Source organism: Lepidochelys olivacea (assembly GCF_965140295.1).
Source record: "Lepidochelys olivacea isolate rLepOli2 genome assembly, chromosome: 26".
In the NCBI taxonomy this organism is placed as follows: domain Eukaryota; kingdom Metazoa; phylum Chordata; order Testudines; family Cheloniidae; genus Lepidochelys; species Lepidochelys olivacea.
In genome coordinates, this window is record NC_140436.1 from 14217909 (window position 1) to 14237170 (window position 19262).

Genomic DNA, 19262 nt, shown 5'->3' on the forward strand with positions numbered 1-19262 from the left:
AGCATCCCAGGTAGCCTGAAGGCAGCAGCATGGCCCTTAGGGCAAAGGTGCCTCAGAGAAGAGCTTTTGGCTTTTCAGAAAAGGAGGAAATGGGGACCGCAGGCTCTGGGCTGAGGGTGCAGGCTCTGGGGATGAGGGGTTTGGGGTGCAGGAAGGGTTCCAGGTTGGGGCAGCGTATTGGGTTGGGTGTGGACTTACCTCGGGCAGCTCCCGCTCAGTGGCGCAGCCGGGGTGCAGAGGCAGGCTTCCCGCCTGTCCTGGCATTGCGGACCGTGCCGCGGCCCAGAAGCGGGGTTGAGGGTATCACAGATCCACAGGGTTAGCACTACACACCCAGTGTTGGATAGGGTTACCATATTTGAACATTCAAAAATGAGGACACTCCACAGGGGGGCGGGGGTGTATTTGCTCATGCCCCAACTCCACCCCTTCCCCAAAGTCCCCACCCCAACTCCGTCCCCTTCCTGCCCCACTGGACTCCTTCCCCAAATCCCCACCCTGGCCCTGCCTCCTCCCCCGAGCACACCGCATTCCCCCTCCTCCCCGCCATGCAAAACAGCTGTTTTGTGGCACAAGCACTGGGAGCGAGGGGGAAAAGCAGGCCCTCTCTCGCATGATCAACATTCACTCTCTTTCTTGAACGATCAACTCCTGAATGTTTTTAGATATTTTAAAATTCCTCCTGGATGGCAATTTAAGAACCAAAAAGCCGGACGTCTGGGAAAATATGGATGTATGGTAACCATAGCATTGGAACAGTCTCTAGGCTGAACACTTGACAGGTCTCGCTCTTCCTCCAGGGTAAACCATGAGGCTTCACTGCCTGCTTAAGCTGGACCTCCAGCACTCCTGCTTCACACCATGAGCTCCAGTCAGTGAGTTGGGCTGAGATGCAGCCTGTGGAGACTTGTCCACTCCTCTGAGACTAAGGCACCTTGCCCAGCATTTGCAGTGACCCCCACATAACGTTGTCAGAACTGAGCTTACTAATCAACTGGAACCCAGCCTAGGAAGTCCTTAGCATAGCACCAAGAACTGAAGGGTAAAGCACAGGCCATTGTAGTCAGCCCACAGCCCAGCCAAGTTGTAGTGAACCACATTGTTCAAGCTCTGTGCATCTCTCAGGACTTGGCTACACTTGCAAGTTGCAGCGCAGTGAAGGAGCCCTGGGCGCCGTCCATACTGGCAAGGCGCGTAGAGGGCTCTGACTCCGTGGCTGCAGGGACTCCACCTCGGCGAGTGGAATAATGTCTGCTGCACCCCCCTGGAGCACCGCGGCGCCAGTGTGAACGAGGTGTTGCTTTACTGAGCCCTGATCAGCCTCCAGAAACATCCCATAATCCCCTTCAGTCAAGTGGCCACTCTTGTCATTGTTTGAAATCGGCTGTAGGAATGCGGAAATGCCCATTGAAAGCTCCATTTCTGACAGCCGGATGCTTATCTGCTCGGAGACAAAGCAACCATTAGTGTGGATGCTGGGTGAGAGAGAGAGGCGGGGGGGCCTGCTGCTGTCTGAACTTACAAGACAGCATGCTGACATAGAATATCCGAGTTGGAAGGGACCTGAGGCGATCTAGTCCAACCCTCTGCGCAAAGCAGGACCAATCCCTAATTTTTGCCCCAGATCCCTAAATGGCCCCCTTAAGAGGCACTTATGAGCATCTTATGCTCTCAGCACCCCAAAAACCCACTCTCTCTCCCCCCACATACACACAACACACTCCCTGTCACGCTCCACTGCCCACCCCCATTTGAAAAGCACGCTGCAGCCACCTGCATGCTGGGATAGCTGCCCATAATGCACCGCTCCCAATGCCACTGCAAGTGCCGCAAATGGGGCCACGCTTTCCCTGCTGCGCTCTAGGAAGGCTGGTTTAACTCGAAGTGCTCGACAGCTGCAAGGGTAGCCCTGCCCTAAGTCTGACCTCCTTGGTCAGACTCCAGCTGAGAGCCTGGATTGCTTCCAGCAGCCAGCTCTTATCCCCCACCTCACACCTCCCATCCTTTGTCCTCCAGCTGAAGAATGTTGCTCAGCCTCCCTCCTGAGAGGTGGTGAAAATCCATCCGCCTCTGGCTGCTTGGTTGCTAGGCGTCTGTCCTGCTGAGTGGCTTTGCCATTGTCTTCATAGCTTCTCCTCTAAGATAGGGTCTGGCTCAGCCAGTCTTTTTCCAATCACCCATTTAGGGCATGTCTACACTACAATCTTAAATTGACCAGTTAGGTTGACTTTCAGCCTCCTTCCGTAGGTGCTGCGCATCCTCATTATAGTGCTTCTACCCACTGAAGAGGGCCAAGGGAAGGGGGTGGAGGGCTGAGAGCCAGGTCTCTCTGCAGTTCCTTGCTGGGAGTCCAGCTGCTCCCACCTCCCACCCTCCCCCAGCTTCTCAGCTCCCTGCTCCCAGCCGGGAGCAGGTGGGCAGCTGCCTGGGGCTTCTTGCAACTGGTAGAGAGCAGGGAGCCAAGAGCCAGGGGGCCAGCCAGACTGCCAGTGGGGAACCAGAACCCCGGGGGCAGCAGGTGAGCCAGGCTTTCTTGTTAATTTCACAGCTCTAGCAGAGTCATGAAATCGACATGACAGCCAAGAGCTAATGTAAGGAATGCAGAACCCACACCCACACCATGTTGCCCTAGCTACAGGGACATAAGCCCTATGCCTCTCATGGAGGTGGAGTTATGGACGTGTAGTAGGGCACCTACACTTGTGGGACAAGGCCGTCGTGTAGACAGTGACATAATTAGGTCAATATAATGTAGACCAGGCCTTAGTCTTAGACAGCAAGAGGACATTCATCTCTGTGCCTCTTAGCCTGCCCTAAGAGCAGAGTCCTTGTCCCTCCACTGGTTAACACTACCACATATAGGAGAAACTGAAGCACACACAGGATTAATACAAATTACAAAAATTCCCACTGTGTCAATGGGGGGCAGGGGAGATCAGGCAAATTCACACAGGTACTACCTCCTGGGGAGGTTTGCATGTACTGATTACACTAGTAAAAACTCAACCATAGGATTTAAATCGGTACTTAAAAACACTACACATGCAAAGGGAACAGTATCCTGCCACTACAACTTCATTTGCGGCTGCATTTGTCTAATATTAACAATTATAAACAAAGCAATGCAGCTAGTATTTGGAACGATCCTTACAGTGTTAAGAGTGCCAGGCACAAAACTTCACTTCTCTTCACACGACTGGTTCTCTTTGTGGACCTGTGCTTCTTCCTCTTCAGCGAAGTCATTCTTGATATCGAAGGTCTTACAGATTTCTTCTGGAGTTTTCCCCAAGGAAGACCAAGGACAGGGTAGGCCTGTTACTCAATGAGGGGTGGAAAACAACAAAACATGTAGAAATGGTAGAGGTGCTTAATGACTTCATTTCGGTTAAGAAGGTTGGTGGTGATTGGACATCTAATGTAGTGAATGCCAGTGAAAATGAGATTGGATCAGAAGAGGATAAAATAGAGAAAGAACAAGTTAAAAATTACTTGGACAAATTAGGTGTCTTCAAGTCACCAAGGACTGATAAAACACAGCCTAGAATACTCAAGGAGCTGACTGAGGAGATATCTGAGCCATTAGCGATTATCTGTGAAAAGTCATGGAAGATGGGAGAGATTCCGGAAGACTGGAAAAGGGCAAACAGTGCCCATCTATAAAAAGGGACAAAAGGACAACCCAGGGAATTACAGACCAGTCAGCTTAACTTCTGCACCCGGAAAGACAATGGAGCAAATAATTAAGCAATCAATTTGCAAACATCTAGAAGATAATAAAGTGATAAGTAACAGTCAGCATGGATTTGTCAAAAACAAATCTTGTCAAACCAACTTGATTGCTTTCTTTGACAGGGTACCAAGCCTTGTGGATGTGGGGGAAGTGGTAAGACATGGTATATCTTGACTTTAGTAAAACTTTTGATCCAGTCTCGCATGACCTTCTCATAAACAAATTGGAGAAATGCAACCTAGATGGAGCTACTTTAAGATGGGTGCAAAACTGGTTGGAAAACTGTTCCCAGAGAGTAGTTATCAGTGGTTCACAGTCATGCTGGAAGGGCATAACGAGTGGGGTCCCGCTAGGATTGGTTCTGGGTCTGGTTCTGTTCAATATCTTCATCAGTGATTTAGATAATGGCATGGAGAATACACTTATAAAGTTTGCAGACGATACCAAGCTGGGAGGGGTTGCAAATGCTTTGGAGGATAGGATTACAATTCAAAATGATCTAGAGAAACTGGAGAAATGGTCTGAAGTAAATAGGATGAAATTCAATAAGGACAAATGCAAAAGTACTCCATTTAGGAAGGAACAATCAGTTGCACACATACAAAATGGGAAATGACTGCCTAGGAAGGAGCACTGCGGAAAGGGATCTGGGGGTCATAGTGGACCACAAGCTAAGTATGAGTCAACAGTATAATGTGGTTGCAAAAAAAGCAAACATCCTTCTGGGCTGTATTAGCAGGAGTGTTGTAAGCAAGACACGAGAAGTAATTCTTCCGCTCTACTCCACGCTGCTTAGGCCTCAAGTGGAGTATTGTGTCCAGTTCTGGGCGCCACATTTCAGGAAGGATGTGGACAAATTGGAGAAAGTCCAGAGAAGAGCAACAAAAATGATTAAAGGTCTACAAATATGACCTATAAAGGAAGATTGAAGAAAAAAAAGGGTTTGTTTAGTCTGGAAAAGAGAAGACTGGGAGGGGACACGATAATTTTCAAGTACGTAAAAGGTTGTTTGTTACATGTAGGAAGAAGAAAAATTGATTTCGTTAACCTCTGAGGACAGGACAAGCAGCAATGGGCTTAAATTGCAGCGAGGGCAGTTTAGGTTGAACATTAGGAAAAAATTCCTGTCAGGGTGGTTAAGCACTGGAATAAATTGCCCAGGGATATTGTGGAATCTCCATCATTGGAGATTTAAGAGCAGGTTCGACAAACACCTGTCAGGGATGTTCTAGATAATACTTAGTCCTGCCATGAGTGCAGGGAACTGGACTAGACGACCTCTGGAAGTCCCTGGATTCTTTATACACTAGCAGACAAAGAAAGGACTTTTGAATAAATAGCCTGTGTTTAAACTGACTCAAGGCCTTCTTTCTGATCCAGGAAAAGGGAAGGACATTCTGCCCAAGGGGACCCCAACCCTTCTGGAAGGGTTGGAAAGACTGACACCAACCAGAGCCCTTGTACATGTGGGGTGATCTCTGGTAAGCTTATTAGTATGTTTATAGGTTCTTCATTTTTTTTCATGTTTTTTCTGCAATGCAAAATTTTACCTTAAGAATAAGTCTACTTGCTTAGAGACAGCCACGTGGTAACTTATGTGTGGCAATTCTGCTGTTTACAGCCTCTGATGAGAAAAGCAATGCAGGCCTGCTTAGGTCGCCTGGCTTGCCGGGGAATGCAGTGTAGGCAGGGAACTGTGCTGGCTGGAAAAACCTCACTCAGGAGGGAGATGCAGGCAGGTCTCTGCCCAAGAGAGGGGACAGCTGGGGAACCGGGACCCTAGAGTGGGTACCCTTCCAGATCATGGAGAGAATATACAGGTGCAGTTGCCTTGAACTGACACCACCCACCTGGCATGCAAGAACACGTGCAAACACATACTAGGCTGTATCTAGATCTCCTGGCAAGCAGGGTGCCTGGCAGTGCACCAACTGCTGCCGTTCCCCTTGTTCATGTGTCCTGCCTTGGAGGACACATTCCCCCTCCTCAGCCCAGCCCTGCATACCCTTGAGAAGCAGCTGGCCAGAGCCAGAGGCAACTGACTCCTTCCAGCTGCCCCCAGAGGCACAGTGAGAGCTTTGCTCTGCTAACCCCATCGCCAGCTCCACACTCCCTCCCTCAACCGAAGGACGCTGTGACTCCATTAGGGTTTGTACCAGTATAAGTTTATTCACACATCCGTTTTCATAGAAATGCCAGGTTTGAGTGAAGTAACAAATCCAGAGTGGCTATGTTAATGGACCCCAATGGCCACAAACAGGAACTGAGAGGCCAGGAGGCCTCCAAAGCAGCCCCCCTCAATTGCACTCAGATGAGGGTCGAGCCCCCTCCCACTCACTCACTGTACCATACGGTAGCCAGGCCCTTGAAGAAAAGGGGAGGTGGAAAGTTGCTTTCTGGCACCACAGCAGGATCTGTTCGTTGGAGCCCACCAGGCTCATGCTGTCTGTCCTACATGGGACTTCAAACTGCATGTTATAAGAAAAGGAGTGGGGTCGGGGTACCTGACCACTGGGGGCTATCAGCACAGAATTCAGTTTCTGCTGGGACCAGGTATACCCCGAAGAGGAGGTGGCAGAATGCCCTAATGCCCCAGTTCCCTGCACTGAGAGGTGAGCCCCACCAGGCAAGCGCCAGGAGCAGCAGTTCCCTACAGCACAGGAGAATTCATGGAGTCCTTCCCTGCGATGGTGCAGTTAGGGCTGTTCAGGAATGAGACTTCAGCCCTGTGGAAGAGCATTTGGACTGTGTGCTCCCCCCTGCCCCCCAGGGGACTGGATTAACTCTGCTATCACAAGGAGAACCAGGCTGAAACACACTGGCTAGTACATTCTGGGTAACAGGAAATACACAGGACAGGGAGAGCTCTTGGTCTCTCCTCTAGATCCAAACCGGGACTACAGTGCAGAACAGGAACCTCTGGGGTGAACACATGCAATTAGCCTGACCCAATATGCAGTTCGGTCATTGCTACAAGAACTTATTTGTTTATTCCTAGATTGCTCCAGACCCCTCCCTACCAAAGCAAGTGCTGCCAGTGACCCTCACCCTGGCTGCATCCTGACAGCTTCCCCTCATTGGTATGCTTGGGAGGTACCTCCTCTCCCAACGCAAGGGAAGCTGGGTAGCAGCCATGATTGCAGGAGTGTCTCTGATCCTACAAGACAGAGGTGCAGCTAACTCACCACAAGAGGCAGCTGCGGGCAGTTTTCTGTTCCCTTGTTAGTTATGGTGGCATGGGCATTCACAGGCAGCAGGAGCTGTGCCCTCCCAGGGAAAAATCAAAATAAAAAGCCACTGAGGCAAGAAGGCAGCTGAACCAGGCCTCCTAATCCATACTCCCTGCCCAAGTGATACCAAGTCCCTCTCCCACGCCAGCCTGCAGAGCTACAGGTAGTAATGCCGCCAAGAGTCCTTCATTCTTCCCACCAGGAAACCACAGGAAAAATATAGCGACAGGTGCCGCGGTGCTGGTTCCCCAGGAGGCATCAGCCTGTTCCAGTGGGCAGCGCTGAGTACAGCCACAACCCCTGCCAGGCATGGCTCTCCGCTTCCAGCTGAGGCCAGGGCAGCTGCGGGGGAAAGGCACTTGGACAACAGAGGAACACTCCCCTCATGTGGCAGAGGCAAACTGCAGTACACACACAGTGCCACAGCCCCGGTGCTGCTGAACACAGATCCCATCCTCCTGCCCCACCCGCGTATCGTGTTTGGGGCTGGCTGCAGACCAGCACACCCCTAAGCTTCCCTAGACCCCACCCCCAGCGCTGCAGAGCTGAACTGCTCTGGAGCTTCAGGAGCCAGTGGCATCTGTGCCCAACACGAGCTCAAAGGGGAGGGGAAGGAGGGAGAGACATGTTGTCCATACTGTGACAGAGACCAGGTGTTTTTCTAGGGCATCCCCTCACCAGGACAAAACACCAGCACAGAGAGGATATTACACAACATTGTGTTTCAATGGCCAGGCCTCGCTAGGAACAAGGCTCACACAGAGGAGAGACCCCTCTCCCCACATGCTGCAGAAGACAGAGGTGAGGAGGGGTTTGGAGACAAAAGGAGAACAGCTGAACTAAGCTCCAGGGGCTACACTGACGTCATAGCTCCCCATCAGCCCTGCTCCGTGGATCCAGGAGCAGAGGCTAGGGTGCTGACTCAGGTGGCACAGCCAGCCCTTAGGCGTACTCAAGCTGCGCAGGGCTGTGGGTGTCTTCGTTCTTGTGCTCTGCACCGGGCATGCTCGCCTTCCCCTCGCCGCTGCTGCCACTCTCAATGGGTTTGGCAGAGATGTAGTCCCGCACTTCAATCTCCATCCGCTTCGCTTTCAGAGCCGCTGTGTGCAGCTTCTCCAGGAAGTCTGGCATGCCTGGCAGGAAAGGCAATGACACAGTGAGCACCAAGGACGTGCAGGGAGGGGACATCTGGACTGCTCCAAAAACAGGCTCATACCTCAACACAAACAGCCGCCAAAACAATCTATCCAGTGTCTACCACACAAAGGGAGCACCCATCCCCACAAAACCTAGGCACCTCCATGCCCCCCCCAGAGCTAATGAGCCACCTGACTAAGAGGTAGGAATAAGTATGGTAGCCAGGAACTCCCAACTGGGTCACTGACACACTGATCTCGAGGTACAGAGAGGCGAGGTGACTTGCCTAGTTTCCTCCTCTAAGCAGGGCCAATGGTGCTATGGGGTGGTGAGGGAAAGTACACACAAGAACACTCACAGGAAGGTGTACTCTCTTGTTCACAGAGATGCTATCAAATCAAGAAGGACTTGGCAGGGCCATGGCAGTAAACTTCCTGTTCTGTTCTACATGAAGCTAGATTAAGGTTGCCCAAACACTTTCCATTACAAGACCCTCTTTTCACTTGTGTATACATTTGCCAAACATTAACTTTGGGTTAAAATTTCTCATGACATGTTTCTGCCTCCAGCTGAATTTGTCTGGGAAGTTTCAACTGTTCACTCATTTCTGAGGAGGAAGCTAGTTAAAACAAAGTCTTCCAACTATTTCACTGAGAAGCTCTGCCACTCCCAGGCTTTGCAGCAGGGTCTTGAAATTTCGCTGGGGAGATGCTGTGGTGTCACGGATGTGACTTGTGCCATCCCAGTGAAAAATTAATCCAAATTTGGCCAAATCGCAAGCATCTGAAGAAGTCTCAGTTTGCACTTTAGAGACTTGAGAAGTTCACTAAATCACCCTAGATTCCATCTGCACTGAACATGCTCCACCCCCTCACAACCCCTATGTGTCATTCCCAAGTGAGCCTGCTCCATCCTGGGGCTGATCAGGACTTGCCCTGCAATTGCTCCTCCTAACTGTTGCTATGTCACTGGAACTTAGAGCAGGGAGCCTGTCTCTCCTTTGCTGAGTGCTCCCCCTTCTGGTACCCAGGAAATAAGGAGGTAGAAGGAAGAAGCACCTCTGTAGACGAGTGAGAAAATGGTGGTAGGGTTATGGGAACCAGAGGGTGGGAAGGAGCATGGGGGAACAAGCAGGCTGGGGTACAGGAACACAATGGTCTACAGCCACTAGAGTATACTTCCCCAAAACCTGGTATCAAAGTTCTCAGGCTCCAGACTCCTCTGCTGTCAGCAAATTTCTGTGAAACCACTGGCAAAGTGTCATCCCCCTTTAGTGCAGGTCCACGTGGAGTAAGAGATAGTCGTTGTACTATTCCCCTCTGTTAGCTCAAGTGGGAGAGGGCTGGGTTTGCAAAGGGCTGAATCCTGCTGATGGCCCATGGGCAGATCAGGCTGATTCTACAGTGAGAGAAGTTGTTTTTTTGCCTTTTTTTTTTTTAAATTTGGAAGCTACTTCCCAAAAAAGCTACACTGAAAGAATGTTAAAGATGCAAAGTCAAGCACTCAACAGTTAGGAAATGACAGAATTAAGGTTGCCCAGGCAACCTTCATTTGCCCCCTTGTGTGTCTGTATTAGGATAGTCTTTGGTTACATGATCACATAATATTTTTCCCCCCAGAGGACCCAGACCGTGTGCTCTGGGAATGAATGACGGTTGTGTAGTGACAGAGGCTGTCTGTAGAACCTCTGCCTCATTGAGTGCAAAAGGCAGGTGGTGTGTATTTACTCCTCCTTTCATGGGTGTTAGGAGATACACAGGTCCAAGTTGAGAACTGCAATGGAAGTGGAGCAGAGCTGTTCTTTGATCAGACAGAGGGCTATAAAAATGCTAAGTATTTCTGAAAAAAATAAAAATAAAAATCGGACCTTAGGTATCACAAGTTGGGCACCCAAAATTAGTGAACACTTGGCAATTTTGGCCTTATTCTGTGCCTCAGCTGCAAAAACGGGGATACCAGCATCACTTACTCTCACAGCGTACATTCATTAATGTTTGCAAAAAGAAAAGGAGGACTAGTGGCACCTTAGAGACTAACCAATTTATTTGAGCATGAGCTTTCGTGAGCTACAGCTCACTTCATCGGATGCATTCAGTGGAAAATACAGTGAGGAGATTTATATAACCAAGTGGCAGTGTTTGGCCAGCTTACTGGGGAGAAGACCCAATCCCAGTTTGACCCCCTGGGGTTTTGGGGTGGCCAAAGGGCACGGGCCACATAAACCTTCCCACATGCGGCCTGCAAGTGCTATTGATCACTCCAACGACCTAAGGGAGGGCGTGAAACTGGAAGGGCCTGGTGTAATTCCCACCAAGGAATGGGAGAGATGCTGGGGCATCCATGGGAACGTTGGTGGCTTTGAACTTCCCCAGGTCACCAGCTAAAGTGACCCCGCTCAGTTTGATCTCGAAGGGGGGAGAGACGTGACGAAGCGGGATTGTTCTTAATGGTTCCTCTGAATAGTGTGGTATGTAAGTCTCCCCACTGTATTTTCCACGGCATGCATCCAATGAAGTGAGCTGTAGCTCACAAAAGCTTATGCTCAAATAAATTGGTTAGTCTCTAAGGTGCCACAAGTACTCCTGTTCTTTTTGCGAATACAGACTAACACGGCTGCAACTCTGAAACCATTCATTAATGTTTGTGAAACACTCAAATACTATGGTAAGAGTAACACAGAAAGAGTCAGGAGGAAATTCCAAGTCCTGGGTCCATCCAGTGCAGGTTTTGGACGGTGTTGTGGTAAGCAAAGCCTGAGGGCATATATTGAATGAGGAGGATCAAGAGAAACACTGAACTGAAGGAGACGGGTACTATGGGGAAATAGTATTTAGTTACATGATCTCATTTTATTATAGTGCAGATGCCCAAGGGAGCCAAATTAAGGGCTCCTGGACAACCTTAATTCTGTATTGCGCTACTTGAGCACTTGACTTTGCAATCTTAATGGTTTAATGTATTTCTACACAGGTCCTTATCCCATGCTCGAAACTGTAGTACCCTAGTGCTTTCAGTCATGCACTATGTACGGTGACTAATAAGCATCGTGTGCAGCTCGTTCTCTCCCCTGGAGAGCGGTGTGTGGCAGGGTACAGGTCAGAGTAGTGCACCGAGTACTTGGAGTGGAAGAGGAGGTGGTTTAGCTGGTGAGAGATTTCATTCCACAGCTGCAGACCATCCCCTGAGAAAGCTCTGTCTCCTGTACAAAAGAGCTTCACCTCATGGAAGAGTTTTCCATCATGCCCAAGATGCAAAGCTGCTGACCAGTGTCTTCCCTGACAGAGCGCTAGCCTCAGTTAGATATGCTGGTCCCAGACCACTGAGCACCTTGAAAGCAAGAACTGAGAACTTGGTTTTAACTTGCTTTTTGATGGGAAGCCAACATAGGGAGTGGATGCCAGACCTGCTCTTCTCACTGTAGCCCGTACTGCTGAGAAGATGCACTGCCATGTTCTGCAGATGACATCAGTAGAGGTTCTCAAACTAACAGACCCTGGTGTAAGCAGGACCCAGCTGGTGGCAAGGTGTTTTCAATTAAGGTCCTTGTCTCTAGCATTCCCTCATGCTGTTGGTCTGAAAGAGCCCAAGCTTTAGAGCATCCATTTTACACAGGCTTTTGGGCCAATGTGGATAGAGTCTGGGGATGGGAAACTCAAGTCCTTTAAATGGTAGTGGGTTGATTAAGGTACAGAATGGATGGATTGTGTCTCAGAGGTTCTGAGCAGAGCAGAGCATTCGGGGATAAGTCACCTTGTTGCACAGCCCTTCCACTCCAATCCCGGAGCAGGAAGCTTCTATGTTTTCACCCACTCTCGAGGGGAGACTAAAACACACCATGTGCATCTGCAGTGGCCAGTGAGCCGATCCCAATCGAGTGCTTGGAGGGTCACCCCAGGAGGCATTTCGGAGGGGATGAGAGTTTGTTCAGCTTCTTCCGGATCTTACAAGTAGTGATTTATTTTAATGGCAAGTTCCAGTCTGTGGGTCTCAACCCTGGCAGAGTGCCTTTAACTGCCCCTGGGGTGCAGAGAACACCTGGTGTGAGGGGGAAGGAACACCATTCCAGAGTGCAAGGATTGGAGGTACAAAGGCCACAGTGGCACAGTAGGTAAATCCCCTTAAGTGTCAGACAGACAAGAAGTCACGGACAAGCCTCCCAATTCCCATTTCCCCTTGATTGCTGATCAAGGGAAATTAGTGAGAATCAGCACCGCTGGGCAGCTCTCCTCTACAGTTATCTTTCTCAGGTTCTTCAAACTGAAGCCCCTGCATAGTGCACCTACCCCTCCCCATAGGGACAGAGAAACCAACAGCAAAGTCCTGAGGCCCTTCACCACACATTCCCCAGATCCCCCACACCAGACCTCTAGTTTGTGTACTGAAGTCTGTCTGTAGTTCCCAAAAGAAGAGGTCCTTTGGACCAACACAGGCAAGGTTCTCCACAAAACAGCCTCCCACTGCTTTCATTCCAGAACCAAGGAGACCGGAGGGGCTCATGGTGCTCAGAGCATCCAGACCCCCAAAGCAGAGTAGGGATGTGAGTATCATTTAAAAAGTTAACCGGTTAACCAATTAATGGAGAGGGGCCCGCAGGGCTGGGGCTGCTCTGGCCGGCGTGACCCAGCCAAGGGCTGCACCAGCCCGCCAAGGGCTGGGGGTTAACAGTTAGGCTGGGTTAACCGGTAACACTAATGCTTACTGGTTAACTGTTTACTATTTTACACTCCTAGTCCAGAGCGAAGGGTTAGAGCCAGTGACTCACCACTAGAGACCATCCAGCTGACACAGTAGCGCGGGAACACTGTCTGTGGATTGTCGCTGTACGTCAGCAGGTAATCAAAGCCGTTCTGCAAGAGGAATACGTTTAGCGATACCTGACCTGTCACAGGAACCTCTTGGCAACCAGGGCTCATCTTACAAAGCCACTACCTAAACGGGGCAGACAACAGCCCCCATCTCAGCCAGCCTGTAGTGCTGAATGCCTCACAGGAAGGTGTTTTAGTTGCACAACACTATACCACATAGGGAACTTTCTTCCTGGCTGCCACTTAAAACCAGGAAGCATGAGAATTGAAAACAAATGTATCAGAATCCTGATAGAGTCTTTGCAGATACTACTGGCATTTTGTGTTTTAAGTCTGAACTATTTTTCTCCTCCAGTCTCTCTTCAATTGGGGCAAGAGAAAGCTGACATCCAGGGCTTTGATGGAGATCTGCAAAAACACGAAGACAGACGATACATGGAGGAAGCAAGCAAGGGGCTCAGAGTATGGAAATCATATTTAGCCCCAGCTTCAGGTGTCTTGAGCAAGCTGCTTCACCCATTTGCTCCATTTTCCCATATGACAACAGCATATTTAGTCAGCTCCTTCCCGGGAGAGCGGAGGGTTAGTTTGTGAAGTGTTAAATGTGTCATTTACCATGCTACAAAACCCTGAGCAGGAGGATCTGAGAGAGGCAGCAGATCAGAGACCTTTGGAACAATACATAACAGCAATAAAATTAGAGATAGTGGGTTCAGAAATAAGAGCATAAAATACAAATGGGAGGCATGGCCCCACAATATGCCAACATTTTTATGGCTGACTTAGAACAACGCTTCCTCAGCTCTCGTCTCCTAATGCCCCATCTCTACTTGCGCTATATTGATGACATCTTCATCATCATCAGGACCCATGGAAAAGAAGCCCTTGAGGAATTCCATCACGATTTCAACAATTTCCATCCCACCATCAACCTCAGCCTGGACCAGTCCACACAAGAGATCCACTTCCTGGATACTACAGTGCTAATAAGTGATGGTCAAATAACCACCACCCTATACCGGAAACCTACTGACTACTATTCCTACCTACATGCCTCCAGCTTTCACCCAGACCACACCACACGATCCATTGTCTACAGCCAAGCTCTGCGATGCAACCGCATTTGCTCCAACCCCTCAGAGAGATAAACACCTACAAGATCTCTATCGAGCATTCTTACAACTACAATACCCACCTGCTGAAGTGAAGAAACAGATTGATAGAGCTAGAAGAGTACCCAGAAGTCACCTACTACACGACAGGCCCAACAAAGAAAGTAACAGAACGCCACTAGCCGTCACCTTCAGCCCCCAACTAAAACCTCTCCAGCGCATCATCAAGGATCTACAACCTATCCTGAAGGACAACCCATCACTCTCACAGATCTTGGGAAACAGGCCAGTCCTTGCTTACAGACAGCCCCCCAACCTGAAGCAAATACTCACCAGCAACCACAAGCCACACAACACACACACTAACCCAGGAACCTATCCTTGCAATAAAGCCCGTTGCCAACTGTGTCCACATATCTATTCAGGGGACACCATCATAGGACCTAATCACATCAGCCACACTATTAGAGGCTTGTTCACCTGCACATCTACCAATGTGATATATGCCATCATGTGCCAGCAATGCCCCTCTGCCACATACATTGGCCAAACCGGACAGTTTGTATGTAAAAGAATAAATGGACACAAAACAGACTTATAAGAATTATAACATTCAAAAACCAGTCGGAGAACAGTTCAATCTCTCTGGTCACTCGATTTCTGATCTCAAAGTGACTATCCTTCAACAAAAAAACTTCAAAAACAGACTCCAACGAGAGACTGCTGAATTGGAATTAATTTGCAAACTGGACACCACTAAATTAGGCTTGAATAAAGACTGGGAGTGGATGTGTCATTACACAAAGTAAAACTATTTCCCCCATGTTTATTTTTCCCCCCTACTGTTCCTCACATGTTCTTGTCAACTGCTGGAAATGGCCCATCTTGATTATCACTACAAAAGGTTTTTTTTCTCTCCTGCTGATAATAGCTCACCTTAACTGATCACTCTCGTTAAAGTGTGTATGATAACACCCATTGTTTCATGTTCTCTGTGTATCTACCTACCTACTGTATTTTCCACTGCAGGCATCCGATGAAGTGGGATTTAGCCCACGAAAGCTTATGCTCATATAAATTTGTTAGTCTCAAAGGTGCCACATGTACTCCTGTTCTTTTCTCAAATCTAGATTCCAATCAGCTAGCTGCTACACAGGTTGACCAGCCAGAGTTCAAGGGGCAGATCTAGGCTGCTATGTATTCTGCTAATACCACATAAAAGCTCCTCCCAAGTGACTGAAAGCACAAGGGCCAAGATTTCCAAGAGTGACTAGCAATTTTGGGTGCCTGAGACTCCTTAGTTGGGGATTAGTCCTGCTTTGAGCGGGGGTTGGACTAGGTGACCTCCTGAGGTCCCTTCCAACCCTGATATTCTATGATTCTAGGGGCCTGATTTTCAGAGGGTGGGTGCTCAGCACTTAGGAGGAGTTTCATGTCGGGCACCCAAAAATCGGTCATTTTCAAAAGTAACATAACACAACACTTGAAAAAGTACCCGTGTAAGGCAAGTCAGAGGACATGATCACAGTGGTCTCTTCTAGTCTTGGAATCTATGAAAATCTTGGCTAAACTGTGACCTTTGACTTTGGGTACTTAGCTCAATAGCAAAACCAAGATGACACCAAGGAAGTCACAGCTTTGTGGCCGTGACACAGGAATCTCTTGGCGCCAACCGGCAAGGAGGTTAAAGAAATCTTCCGAGTCTGGAATATACATGGTAGCTCACCAGGAGAGCATCACATAATAGAAGCCTATGTCACTCTGGTCATCAATATAATTGTAAAATGTATGTATGGATACTATGCAAGGAGTTACGTATATATACTGAAAATATGTTCTCAAAGAATATCTAGGCACTGGTCACCAACAAAAGTGAACACACAAGTTTCCTGTCAGACAAGAGATGTTTACCTGTCTGGCTATTTAAATGCACATTAATAATCGTATGTTTCGCAATGAGCCACCTATCACCAATCTGAACTGAATGCTAATGAAGGACTGTAAGAATTTTCAAAGAGAACAACAGTGTGTGAGAGTGAGTATGGACCCTACCTAGAGGTGCACCTCGCAGGTTTGTTCTATTATATTTGGGGACAAAGACGACATGCTGGAATCCATCACCTAGGAAGCAAGTGCACAGTGAATTTGCTTCATGAAAGTGGGATCTCAGCTAGGCTTGGCTGAAAAAGCTGGAGAGAAATTTGGGCAAAAAGCTTCTTTAGACAAGACAGTAACTTGTTACAAAAAACAGCAAGAAGTCCGGTGGCACTTTAAAGACTAATAGATTTATTTGGGCATAAGCTTTCATGGGTGAAAAACCCACCTGGCATCTGAAGAAATGGGTTTTTTACCCATGAAAGCTTATGCCCAAATAAATCTGTTAGTCTTTAAAGTGCCACCGGACTCCTTGTTGTTTTTGTGGATACAGACTAACACAACTACCCCTCTGATACTTGTCAAGTTCAGTCTTCAGAAAAAATTATATTCTTTTATATGTAACCATTTTCCCCCAACATTCTTACTCAGTATCACCTGAATCTCTGTTCTTTATTCTTGTTTTCACTATAAACATAACTCAGTCCTGTGGTGTTAAGCTAAGAGGTGGCCCTGAGTTGAATCTGACAAGCTGGTGTGTCCTGTTCCTTTGGGAACAGCAGGCCAGGTAATTCTGAGAGTGTTCAGTGGACAAGGGCTGGATACTGCAGGGGACATTCGGAGGACTCAGGGGTTGGTGTGTGCCTACTGCTACCCATACATACAATGCGAGGCCTGCAGGGCCTGGAAGGCGGTACTTGTGCTGCCAGAGGCTGGTAGTTTCAGGGAGCTGATCCACGGCAGGCACAGACAAGACTTCCTTATGCTAAAAGCAGGCAATTGTCCAGGGCCTCACAGTCCTGGGTCCCGTCAGAGTGGTTTGCTGTCATTAGGGCTAGGCGAATCCATACAGCTCTCCCCTTGATACTTAGAGCTGGTATCCCTGGTGCAGCAGCTGCAGACCACAGAGCTTTAGTCAGCATATTCAGTTACGACCTTTCAGAAGAGTTCCTGTCCTGACTCAGATTCCACCTGGGGAGGCCTCAAAGACGGCTGACTGTTCCCCTGGTTTTCCAGACTGGCCAGGAACTTACCTCATCGAATGTCTTGTGTGGTCGGATAACCATCTGGGATTCATAGGTTCGAACCCGCACAAACTCAGGATCTTCTGGGACACCTGGGTGATCCACTGCTCTGGAATATATGCAAGATGAGAAAAGGGTATTTATAACCCTGGGTAATCCCTCCTGAGGTTAGCTTAAGACCTGGGTCTGAATGGACAGATGCTGACAGACTGTACTAGTCATCACATATGATAAAATATAGACTCTCTCCACAATCGTGAGAACCCAAGCTATTCTCAGAGAGCCTCCTGAAATTTTGCAGTCATTTAGAGAGGCTCCAACAGGCAATTAATAGTAATACCTAACTCACAGTGATTTACAAAAGAGGGCATCAACATCCCTATTTTACCAGTGGGGAAACAGAGGCAGAGACATGACTTGTCCAAGTTCACACAGGCAGTCTGCGGAAGAACAGGAAGCAGGCCTGCCATCTTATCCACCCTGCCTCCCCTGCCATTGATAAGGCATTTTAAGTAGTCATTGTGTGTCTATGAACCAGGTATCGCTAAGTATGTGACTAAAATGCACACCAGATAGCCCTCTCCAGTATTCTCTCCTAACCCAGTGGTTCCAGAATGGGCTCTTCCACACCACGCTAGACATGACAGAAGGGCTTCTGACAAGGGACCTGAGAAGCCCCGGCCTTTCCAGTTTTGAAGCCACATCCCCCTGTGAAGCTCTCATTCTTTCCTCCACTACTGGATCAAGAACATCGCTCATCCTTCAGCCAGCAGAACGGAGGCCATTCCACGGACTGCAGGGCAGAAGGCTTGCACAGCCATAGCAGCATCCGAGCACCACTGTTTGAGCCTTGTGCTCACTCAGTTCCAGCTTCCTTCATGCCCTCCTCCCACAAGCATCTCACTCGCTCTCTCCTACGCCTGGAAGGACCCTCTCACTCCTCTTCAAATATCTTGTCAAAGCCCACTTCCTCCAAACAAGCTCCCCCACACCAACGTAACAAAGAAGGGGAACACAATGCACACAGTGCAAAATGAAGAGTAACCTCTTGATCTGTCACCATCTAAACTTCCCTCTCACTCCCATGCCCTTGTCTGCCATCACACCTAGATTGGCAGGGACCATGTTTGACGGTCTACGCAGCAAAGGTCAACAGTGCTGTATAAACGCAGGATAGTACGTATCCATGAAATTAGAGACTATATGCTAGGGCATAGGCATAAGAGACTGAATTAAGTTTGCACTGAGGCTCTAGCGGAGACACTTCTGCCCATTCCCTGCCTTGCCCCCAAGTTTGAACTTTTCTGCACTGTCCCCATCCCAGTCCTGTCCTTACCCATGGCTCCTTGTCTCAGTCTATTCTCCTCACCCCTTACAGACTCTATCCCCAGTCTCCTTGCCCAGCTATTCCCAGTTCTCCCCAGGCCCATCTTCTCCCCACTCAGTGGCCTCCAGTCCCTCTCCCCCCACCCATATTCCTCACTCCCACTAGCTCAGAGTCCCCTTCCCTGGACTTGTCATTCAGTCTCCTCCCTGCAGTGGCAGTCCCCACCGCTGTGCCAGCCTCCAGTCCCAGTCGGTTCCCCATCTCCACTTCAAAGCTTCTTGCTCCAGCCTACTCCCCCTTGCCCCCCAGGTCCAGCTCTTCCCCTCTGCCCCCCACATTTGAGTCATTTGGCTTACTCCTTCACACTGCCTGGGTGCCAGCCTGAGGGTCACTGAAAGCTCAGGAGAGAGAGGCTCCTTGCTCTCAGTTCTGGAGCCCAGTCCAACCCTGGCACAAAGCTGCCAATAATAGGGGAAGTCCAGCTTCACTCCCTCCAGCCCAGGGCTACAGCGTATTGCTTATTCATACCGTGGAGACGGCACAAGCACAGCCGGGTCAGCATTACGAGCTGGAGATGCTGGAGCATGTACAATGCACATAAAATCTCTGAAGATTTTAGCTTAAAATCAAAGAAGTCTCTCTACTGAGCACATGTGAACTGAGATTTTTCAAAGAGCTACAGCTTGGCCAAATTAGGGCAGATTTTCACAGGCTCAGCAAAAGGCACATCCCTGATATAAAGTCCACCCTTCCTGCCAAATTTCGAGTCCCTCTTCCAAGATGCAGGAGCACACAAGCTTTT

The 19262-nt window shown here is 48.9% G+C and overlaps 1 protein-coding gene across 1 annotated transcript in view; it reads right to left on the reverse strand.

The window, feature by feature from the left end:
• Nucleotides 1-5873: 5873 nt before the first annotated feature.
• The window catches only part of STARD7 (StAR related lipid transfer domain containing 7), a 39340-nt gene continuing 25951 nt past the window's right edge, over nt 5874-19262 (reverse strand). Inside the window, exons 6-8 of the mRNA XM_084614926.1 lie at nt 17143-17242; nt 12860-12944; nt 5874-8093 (exon numbers count right to left, since the gene is read on the reverse strand). Of these exons, the coding sequence (XP_084471052.1) occupies nt 7903-8093; nt 12860-12944; nt 17143-17242 (376 nt within the window). The 3' untranslated portion in view covers nt 5874-7902. The remainder of the gene's footprint in view (nt 8094-12859; nt 12945-17142; nt 17243-19262) is intronic.